This window comes from Fulmarus glacialis, unplaced genomic scaffold (genome assembly GCF_000690835.1).
Source record: "Fulmarus glacialis isolate BGI_N327 unplaced genomic scaffold, ASM69083v1 Scaffold45653, whole genome shotgun sequence".
Taxonomy (NCBI): Eukaryota; Metazoa; Chordata; class Aves; order Procellariiformes; family Procellariidae; genus Fulmarus; species Fulmarus glacialis.
Window position 1 is genome coordinate 1 of NW_009205681.1, and position 10,878 is coordinate 10,878.

A 10,878-nucleotide genomic window follows, 5' to 3' on the forward strand; every position below is an offset into this window, starting at 1 on the left:
GCTCCTCGGGCACGGCGGAACGCGGCCTGCCCGCCCTCGGCGCTGCTGCAGCGCCTGCACGGCCCCGTCCATAAATGCAGGGGGCAAATCCTCCCTCTCCATCCACCCCAGCCCGCACAAGGGGAGAGCTGCCTTCCTCCCGCCCAGCAACCACCGCCCTCCCAGGGAGCAGCTCCCCGTTGGAAAAGAATCGTTTCCACCAACACGGCAGCAGAGGTAATGCCAGCTGCTCCGTGTTTAAAACCTATGCTGAAACCGACCCAGGACAAATGAGGCTTCGAGATTCTACTAGATGAAAGGAACACTGAGTCCAGCCAAGTAAAGTAGGCAGGTGGAGTGTTTCAATTATTTTTTACTCTTCGTTAGATTGTTCGTTTGACTGTTCATATTACAAAATTAGCTGCCATGGCCCACAAATGTATGGGACTTCAGGAAAGCTGTCCACTTACTCAAAAGAGCACAAACTAGTATTTCCTTTCAAAGAACTTTGTGAAACAATACCATAGTAATCTTTAAAGCTAAATAGTGCTAAAATTTCACATAATCTACATTAGTTTTGGTTTTAAATAATTTTACCAATCATTATAAAATGAATGTATTTGCATGTAGCAGGTTACAGACATTTGCATTCAAATCAGTGTGAAGTATCCCATGCTGGAATAAGAAGTTTAAGCAATTGCTGTTTCAACAGCAGCTCATTCTTACTGCCTCAGAACCAAGTTTGCACAAAGTATTGAACAAAAAAATGCAAGACATTGTTTCCCCACAAAACTGTTAAAAGTCTGTTACAAACAACAATAAAATGCCTTCTAGACAGGAAGCATTTATAAAATGCAGAGCGCTCTCAGTTAGCAAAGTGCTTGCACAGGGGCATTCACTTCATTCTCCCCATTTATATTCAAAAACCTGAAGTGACCATTTACCAGATGAAGAGTATACATGTCTTCTGAAACGTTTTTACTTGCTTGGGGAAATTGGCAATTGCAGATACTTCACTGAATCTAGCTTCTGGCTGAAGTGAACAAGGCAGCAGCTGCTGAGATCAGGAGAAAAGTTTTTGAGGCAAACTTTTACAGTTAAAAATATTCAAGGAAAGCTAGTTGAAGCTGCGAACTCACCATGTGCTCACTCCTGAAGAAACACCACACTGACATTACAGACTTCACATTGTATTAAGCTTGCAGCATTCAAAATCACAAGTAGGAAACTGTTCATGTATTCCATTCCCTTGCATCTAACCCATCTATGTTTTACACATACTTCAGTCATGGCCACAGGTGACCTAATACTGTTTCAGTCCATTGTTTGTAAAAAAAGAAAATAAAAATCACTTCTATTCTACTGGGCTTAAATCCCTGAAGAATCCATACTGTGTATGGAAGGCGCTAAGTTTTGTGCCTTTACAAGCTTGATGAAAATAAATGCACAGTAAATATTTTATTGCGCAGTTTTCCTTCCCTTAAGTTTTTCCCCCTTCCCTCCCAATAACTAAAACCAAAGTTTAAAACCAAAGCATGAATCTGTTACCAGCATATGTGGACAGATTTACAATCTTCTGTTTTTAAAGAACAAATGACAAAGAGCATTCAAGAATATTGCAGGTTGTTGTTTTTTTTTTTTAAAACAGACAAGTAGCAAAAATTTATACCACCTGGGATAAAACTGCCAAGACAAAGCTCTCTACATACACCTGCATGTTGCTGTAATACTTAAATAAGTAACACCAATGCAAGGAACATTTTCTCTTAATGGCTACTAGTGTTCAAAGAAGTGTAGGATTATGGAGTTAAGTAGGTCTTTGTACCCTGTGAATTAAAATTCTGCAGGTGGCACTGAGATGCTTCTCACAATGGAGTCACATAGCTTTCACTTTGATTTGCTTCATCTTCATCTGCTTCTTCTCAAGTTTCTTCTGCTCACGCCGCAAAGCAGCTTCCTGTAGGCAAGGACAGAGAGATCTGAATGAACATCGGTGATCTCTTCAAAGAGCGAGCTGATCATTTCAGAAGAGCCAAACAAACAAGACCTCCAGTACTTGGGTTCACATCTCTAACCATGTGAGCTGGGTCCTCACTGGGAGCTTTCGCATGTTTCAGAAAGCAGCAGCATATACCCTGAAAGTTGTCTGCCTTCCAGCAAATAAGAAATCAAAGTTGGCCATTGCTGATATACCTACAGGCAGCTTGTAACAATCTGAAAATCCATCTCACCTCCAACCGACGCTGCTTTTCAGGATCCTCTTCGTTCATGATTCGCTCCTTTTCTGCCCGTTTTTTCTCTTCTCGACGAGACTGGGCAGCCTCCTGTCTTTGCACGTGAGTCAGTTTAAGGAAGTTCTCTTCCACGCGAGCCCTGTTCTTGTCAGCTTTTTGTTTACCCTTTTCACAGAGAAAAGCAAATGCAGTTAATAAGGATTTCCCTATAAGCAGGATGCAGCATCTCTGGTAGTCATATTAGAAACATAAGGCTCCCAGTCTTAAGATTAAGGATCCAATGGTAATGGAGGCAATTTCATACAATATTCAGAAGACAGAAGAATGTACACTACTTACTTCTCTGTTCAGACGGAACTTCTTTGCTTTGTCAATAGAGTAGATAACCATGCTCATCAGAGGCAGCAAAGACTCCATGTCCTTTGGGGAAGTGTTGCCTGAACCAGGCACTGAAATAAAGTGAGGTTGGCAGAATTTTTCTACTTGCTATAACGCTCTTTCCTTATTGCTCACACCATTCATGAAAGAAAGATGTTCTTATCCTCCTCTTTAGGACGGACATAACTAACTAAAAGAGGCATTTAGCTTTGGAGATCACTTTTAGATTCCTCACACAGTGACAGGCACTCTTCCCCTACACAATCCTTAGTTTTATTAGTACGGAATATGAACATAAGGGTTGAATTCAGGCTCTGACATTAGCTTCACTTGGAGCTATGGCCTTGAATTTTGAACAGAACTATGGGCCTTTTCTAGAATAGACTCCCAACAGGCTGTTTTTATTTCAAACCAGGGTTAACCAAGTAACTCTGTACAAGCTCAAACTGCAAGGTGGGTGGCTTAAAAACAAGCCATCTTCCAATGGTGACCTAATACAACCACCAGTAGAGATATGAGTGTGAACTAAGATCAATAATAGCAAGATTGAGTATCCTAGTATCATGACGATATGCCACTCAGTCCCCAGTGTTATTACCGCCTTCTGTTTACTGGTTAATAATCAATGATCCTGTTACATGCACTGAAGTAATTTGTTATATATTTTCTTCCATAGATGGCAGAACTTGAGCATGAGACTTACACAAATAAAGCACAACACTCCCCCAGATACACACGCGCACACACCAGTTCTCTTACCATTAAATGTAAACAAAAGTGTCTTTTTAGTTTCGGGCAGTTTGGTAAGCTGACCCTCCCTGGTAGGGAAGAAAAAAAGTGGCTGGAATGAGTGAAGAAAAATACAGGCATACAAAATACCTAACACTGTTAGAGAAAACCTCATCAAGAACCAAGACACACTTGCAAACGACTCGAATAAAATAAACAAGATTAAAAGCCTGGCTGTAACCCAAATTTAAGTTTCAAACTATTCGGATTCCTGAAGCGTTTTACTCAAAAGCATGCAGTGAAAAGGCATTAATGTAAAAACATACTAACAGCACCTTCCAATCTGATTGTCAGAGGTCATCTGAGCTCTGGCATCTGAGCCTGAAGAAGGCCTGTATGTTTTTAATGACATTCAGTTTTACATATGCCCTGTTGTTTATACTATTACAGATCTTACATAAATATCAGTTAGGAAAAAAGAAACCACAAACATTTGCTAAAGAATTCAAGTCTTCGCTGCCCAAAACTCCACACTATTCTAATGTAAGAAAGTCAGACTGACGTTTCACAGATCCTCCAAAGCCTAGCAATTTCAGTACAAGGTACACATACTGCTGTCTTATAATTAAATCAAAGTATGTTCCTTTTTTTGGAGGGCAGTTTCACATTTTGATATGGATCATTTATTTATATGCCTGTGAGCATAAGACACCCTTGCAAAAGCCTACATGGTAATTCAGATAAGATAAATCACCCACCACTTGGCAATTCTGCAGCAGCAGCTAAAAGCACCTCAAAACTAGGAGGCTTAGAGAAACAGAAGAGATACTGCATCAGTGTATTTCTGAAGCACAGCTGAGAATCAACCTGAACAAAAGTACCCAAGTGATGGATTCAACAGCAGCCGTGGTGGTTTTTTTTAACACTGCAGACTTCCCTTAAACCTAGTTCTCAATGCATTCAAATAGCATCCAAGTCAATGTGTTGAGTTCTCCTCCTGCAGCGTTATTTCTCGACCCTTAAACTCTAACATGCTGTACACCTTTAGTAGGATTACTCAGTTGTTTTCCATGCAGCTGTGTACACTGTAACTGCCAGGTGTTACCTGAAATTTGTAGCTGCCCAAACTATAGCGTAACCAGCCCACAAAAATAAATATTAAGGCCATACAGCACCTTTATCTTCTAAACTAATGCAGCATTTGGAAGCATTGGGTGTGTATTTATTCACCTGTTTCACCTTTGCTCCCAATTTCTCTTTGTGTGCATTCCAGCAGGCTTCACACTGCAAACAAGTTTGTCAGCCTCTATTTTGCTTAGTGTTACAGTAGCTACTGGGAGGAGAGATCTAGCTTTATACGTACTCTTGCATAAGTTTTGGACCGGAGAACTGGTCCGAGAATTGGACGGACTCAATCTTGTCAGCATAGTGCGTGAGGAAATGTATCATCTAAAAGAGAAACGGGGTTAGTTTTTCCCAACACCAATCCATCTGCAGCCTACCCACTCCATATGGGTTTGCCAAAGTGTCCATATATCACTCAGAAAATTGCTGTGCTCAGCTTCCCACAATGACACTGAAATCAGTGTCAATTTTTTTAGCTTTTGCTAGAAGGAGCCTCAATGCAATATGAGCAACTCAGATATTAGATATATAACTCTCATATGGGATTTTCCAATTCGTTTGATAACAGATGTCAACTTTGAGGACCTGCAGACACATCATCAACACCCTCCTTCGAACTGGCTGTGGAAGCTAACTTCCAGGCTTTGAAAGGCAGTTTTAAGTCTGCAGTTCATGTTAGACTAACAGTTGCTATGTAGAAGGAATAAAGACCTAAGAATTACATCTTTCTTCCAGCCCTTAAGCTTCCTTAGGGTCTTGATTTCTCTAGATCTCACTAGGGCCATTTGGCTCTCCTATTGTGATGTTTCAGGAAATAAAGATTAGAACTTCTTTGCACAGGCTGTAAGTGCCAGGGTTACCAAGGAAGATTTGTACTAATTCATTCAAGATTACCTTAGTGTCCATCATTCCCTCTGTGACCTCCCCCATCTCCGACAAGATAGCCAGCGAATCTGGAAGCCCATATTTTGCTCCAGACTTAGGCTTATCACTGCAGAACTCACTCTGTTTCAAAGAAAACAAGAGGAAAGAAATAAAAATAAACACAAGCTTGTAGGCATCTTATCAGACTGAACTGTTCCAGCACAGTGGGACCCCTAAAAGTATGTGATAAGAAACAATAACAATACACTAACTCAGTCACTCAGTCTGCCTGGGGACATTTCAACCATAAAGTAAAGGATGCAGTATCAATAGCCTTTAAGTTAGTATTTCCCTTCAATAGTGAGTACTTTAAGGAAAAAGATAAAACAACTGTAATACATTCACACTGGAATGCTCAAAGTGGATTAAGGCATTTTGCTTATATTGTTTGGTAACAGAACAAAAACAACTGGCATCATACCAACTGCACTTCAGTGCTGTTACTTGAGACAAGTTATGAGAGAAAAGATTTGCAAATCACTGCTTGTTATCACTGGATTCCTTGCAAGCTTCAGGGCTTGAACGTATGGAAAGTTTCAATTTCAGATCACATAAAAGCAGATGACTTAGACCCAAACTTTCCACATCACACATCACTAATTAAGTTTACTTTTCAAACCTTGAAAAAGTCATTTGTGCAAATTAAATGAGGTGAAGTGACACTCGTGTGTATCCTGACAATATACTTCAGCTTCCTCCTAAATGAACTATACACCAAAAGGAAGATATAAGCTGCTTTCGATTGCCTCTTTTCCCGCAGTTCTGACAGAAGCTGGCTAGCACTTCAGATGTTTGATGCATTAGACTTTCATCCATTAGATGAAAATGTCTTTTCCCCACACACTAATTCCAACAGGTCAGTCACAAGTTTTCAGCTGTTCCCAAGAAAACAAGTGATCTACAGATCACAGGTTCTTACATCCCATTATTTATGATGTTAGTATTCCCAATGTGAATATACATACCAGGTCCTGCATCTCTTTCTGAAGTCGCACCAGTGCTTTTCTCGTTCCAACAGCAAACACATAGGTGTCCATATCTTCATCATTCATTGTTACTTTTATTTGCTGTGGGACAGAATATTATTAGCCTTGATCAGATTTATACAATGTACTCTGCCTTCAGACCACTGGCCAAACGGAGACCTATGTCTTCTATGACTTCAATGTTTGTCTGACACTTTGATTCACAAGAACAAAGGCTAAGCGAGGCCATACACAGCTAAGATAAAGGTTGTTGCTTTAAAGCTTCTCAGTTGTCTTAAGGTAAGGTACCTTTTTAGTTTTATTGAGTACTCAATTCAGTATTCTGGCATAACGCTACAGTGTAATGACAAGTGACTAGAACAGCAGAGTTGTAAGACTTACTTGCTGTGCAGATACCCATTGCTTATGAGCAACTGCCCACATCTAAATTACGTATTTTGTACAGATACAAGTAAATACAATTACAGATACACGGAAGGAGCATTCACAGTGCACACCGCCGAGATTCCTTATCCCCAAGAGCGCGGGCCAGGCAAAAAGTAACGTTAGAGGATATAATACCCAGGCCAGTCTATGCATTAAGCAGCTCTGTTCAAGCAGATTGAACAGACAGAAGAACAATCATTAAGTATTTCAGATCGTAAAACCACTTTTTATCAAGATGAGGTCTTGAAGCATGATAGACTGTTCACAAAACCACTCAAACAATAAAACCCATAGATAAAACAATTTCCAGTCATCAGCAGTTTGCATTTCACAGGCAGAAAAAAAAAAAAATACGAATTACTCTTTCAGATTGCTTCAACAGTTACTGAACTGGAAGATATGGAATACTATAGAAAGACACCTAGCAGTTCACTTGCGTGTCATAAGAACAATCAAAAGCAGCAGAGCAGAACTGATGGAATGCAACAATTTATCACAGCTAATCTAAAGGGCTGAGTACATACCACTTGGTCAGAAGCTGGCCTCATCATGCGCGCAAGAACGTTCAGTAGGTCTTGTCTCTTGAGAAACTAAAACCACAAGTTTGTAAACAGAGAAGATAGCTAAATATACCTCAAGTGCAGCACTTCATTGGCAGATAGCAGTGGGCCTCAAGGAAAAAGAGGACAGTTATAAGTAGATATTTTTCTAATAATTTAGCTTTGAAGGGCCCTTTGAAAGTCACCTATACTGCTCAAAAGCAGGCCTGCTCTCTGCATTAGATGAGTTTCTCAGGGCCTTGTAACCCTAAAGTTATGAGTTGAACCAGCATGTGGGGCTGTTCCATCCCAGGTGCAGGACTTTGTGTTTGTTGTACTTCATTGGAATTCCTGTTGGTCCATTCCTCCAACACGCTAAAGTCCCTCTAAATGGCAGTTGGGCTCTTCAGCATCCAGTTACCTCTATTTACGCTATGCTTCTGGTTTCTATACTCCTTCTATAAGCATTCACTCTTACCCACTTTCATGGGCAGAATACAGGCCTGTACAGATCTTTAGTCTGACCAGTCTTCCCTTCATGTGTGCATATTCAGAACCCTTTCTCTGAATGTGAGCGAAAGAGTCGAGCTAGGACTCCTTGTAGCTCACACTGGAATGGAAAAGCCTCTAGAACCTAAAAACTGGTGACAGGTCAACAGTGCTACAAACTCATTCACCCTTACCTTTAGCTGGATGAGCATTCCTTCACAGCACACCCTTCCAGAGCACCACAAGTTATATATGTGTTCATTTTCTTGATTTAGTTTCCCAGTGCTTGTAGCTTCTTTATTAGTGCCATCATCCCCTGAAGAAAACAACAGTGAAAGACAACTGCAGTCTAAAAATCACAAATTTAAACACTGAAGTTCATCAGTAGGCTTAAAGCTCAGTTGTTGCTGGATTACTTCAGTATCACCGTGATGTTTCTGAGTAGTTTATACTACAACACCATAATCTAATTCCAGCTCTGGAAGACTGGCACGCTATTTTTCTACACACATAGCTGTCATTAGCGCTGTCATGCATCTGCATAGAAAAGGTTACTCTTCTCTTTAGCCTACATGCAGGTCTAAAACCAGCTTTATTCAAATAAACGAAAAATGGATCCTAGTCATTATGGAACTCACCAACAAGAGCAAAGTTACTTTCTAGCAGCTCCCTGTGAGTATTAAACCATGCATGAGCCAGACGGTTGTTTTTGTTCTTCCCAATGATGTAATTCATGATGTAAGCAAGAAGACCTGTTACCATCAGGATCTCCATGTAGTAACTCTCCCAGCTGTTTTGAAGGTGAGCAGGGACCTATGGTAAGTGAATGGAGACTGGCTTTTACGTATTGAATGAGTGGATTCCATACACACAAACAATTTGGAAAACGCAGAGTACTGGAGAAGCTTCATCTTAAACACAGCAATAAGTTTCACAAAGGGGACAGGACAGAGCTAAGCCTACATAATGCATTTGGCTCTACTGGGACACAGTAATCGTACAGGAAACAACCAATAATAGCATTCCCAAAATACCTGGCTAATACAAACAAAATACTTCTCTCTTCCAAGTGAGCCTGTGCTAGCATGTATCTCTCGGAGTAGGCAACAGCCCAGCATTTCAACCCACTGATTATTTGAGCTTGATGCCCTGCCCATCACAGCATTATCTGATCATCCTGTAACTTCTGTTGAAATCTAAACTAATACCCAATGTCCAGGAGCATTTTCAGGATGCCACCGAGAGCCACAGACTGCGCATAGAAGCCTGCCTGACTTTGCCATCTTCAGAGAATAATTAGCCGTTCTGCTATCGCTGTATCACCTTTCAGACATAAAAGTACCCAAACCTTAATTTTCACTACCAAGGTCAGCCATAATACTCAAAAACAAATCTTAGGGATAATAAAAACGCAGGCCTCAAGCACCTGATCATTCTGTAAAAGACTCTCTTGGGAGGCAACAAGAAGGTAATGCAGGGTGGACAGACAGATTGGCTTCAAAAACCATTAGAGGAGTCAATTCCTAATCTGAAATTTTAGCCATAGACAAGCTAAAAATACACTGTGTTTATTGTAAGGATATCATCATTGCAACCTCTTCTTTATGTGTTGACAAAACACTCAGACATTCTGGGATGTATGGGTTTTCTCTGGATTAAATGAAGCTCATCACTGTAGTTCCTCCACTTCTCCCCCATAGTCATATGGCTAAAAGAAGCTAAGTCATAAAATGCTTTGGTCAAAACTATGTTTCAAAAGGTCTGTTTAATGAAGAATTTCCTGATCTATATTCCAATTGCAATTCTCAGTTTGAGTACAGAATAGAGCATTGATGCGAGGATGACAATTCTAGCAGTTTAGAGATCAACAGACCAAAGGCACCTGCCCTGGAAGTTTTACTTCAAGAGTTGCTATTTAAAGTAGCATAGACCAATGCAGAAGAGCATGGAATTGGGAGCTGGCACACCTGGATCATATTCTGCTGCTGCTACCCTGTTGCATTATTTCAGGTATTTTTTGTCTCCACACGCCTTCCCATTTCTGCGCTGTCTCTTGTTAATTCAAATACTAAATTCTTTAGGACGGATTCTCTCTTATGTGTACGTTTGTACATCAGTGACATTATTGGCATACCGCCTTAAAAAAAAAAGTGATGAAACACCAAATAGAAAGCAGATCAACGTTTACACCTACATTAACTATTGTTATGGGGTCTTTATTTTTGCTAGGAGACGCATCTGGTTTCTCTTCATAGCCTTCAAATTCCTCATCATCATACGGTTCACTCTCGGTATCCCCTTCCTAAGGACAAAATCACAAACAGCATGGAAATCCAAAGCCCAGTAAGCAAAATCCAAAAAGATAAGGTGAGAAAGAAGGGTGTAGAGATACTATTAGGAAACACAGAGAGGAAGGAGATGAGGCATTACCTGTGCATCTGCGTCATCAAAGTCTTCCTGATTCTCATCCTGACCTTCAAGCTCCACGGTGGCTTCTTCTTCATCATCTTCTGTAGTGATGATCCTCTGAGGAGACTCTGTGACTGCATCTTCATTAACATCCTCAAATTCAGCAAAGTCATTATCATCATATTCCATAATGTCATCTCCATCCTCAAATTCATCATACTTTGCCAAAGAAAAACTCCATGGAATGAACAGGACAGCAATAAAAATATACAAATTCTTCATTTTCACTGGAAAAAAAAAAAAATTCAAACATTGCAAAAAATCCTTATGAATTCTGTTACATCACACCTCCAGCAATGCCTGTCTTCCATGAACAATTTAAAAACACCATCAGGGTCAGACCAGAGAGAGAAATAAACCCCTGCCTGATCTTGCCGTCTTCTGTATAAAGAAAGTGAATACTCTTACAAGAAAAAATAACTTTGAAGGTGAGGTTCTAGACTCTCTTGCTTGTAGTTCACATCTGGCCAAGCTGTTCAGATGAGCAAGTTCTGGAAGCAGAGATGTTCCGCTATAAAACTGACTCTCCAATAGCATCTCTCAGTCAGTTAGCGTTGCCAGCTCATTTCGAAGACCACACACTGTGCCTACAGTTGCTAT

The 10,878-nt window shown here is 40.4% G+C and overlaps 1 protein-coding gene across 1 annotated transcript; it reads right to left on the minus strand.

Annotated features, from left to right (window-relative positions):
• Positions 1-1,354: 1,354 nt before the first annotated feature.
• On the minus strand, positions 1,355-10,500 carry CCDC47 (coiled-coil domain containing 47). The gene is made up of 12 exons (XM_009575461.1): positions 10,240-10,500; positions 10,004-10,111; positions 8,448-8,622; positions 8,004-8,125; positions 7,306-7,371; positions 6,335-6,436; positions 5,340-5,450; positions 4,684-4,769; positions 3,351-3,409; positions 2,553-2,662; positions 2,211-2,378; positions 1,355-1,936 (listed from the first exon to the last, which is right to left on the minus strand). Exons 1-12 carry the CDS (start codon positions 10,498-10,500, stop codon positions 1,856-1,858), a joined length of 1,449 nt encoding a protein of 482 aa, XP_009573756.1. The 3' UTR covers positions 1,355-1,855.
• Between the last annotated feature and the right edge of the window lie 378 nt (positions 10,501-10,878).

Excerpts from the sequence above, each read along its gene's own strand:
- CCDC47 (XM_009575461.1), bottom strand. The coding sequence starts at position 10,500 with ATGAAGAATTTGTATATTTTTATTGCTGTCCTGTTCATTCCATGGAGT. Across the intron at positions 5,451-6,334 it reads AGAAAGAGATGCAGGACCTG|AGTGAGTTCTGCAGTGATAA; the intron begins GTATGTATATTC and ends TCTTTGAAACAG. Across the intron at positions 2,379-2,552 it reads AGTTCCGTCTGAACAGAGAA|GGTAAACAAAAAGCTGACAA; the intron begins GTAAGTAGTGTA and ends CTCTGTGAAAAG.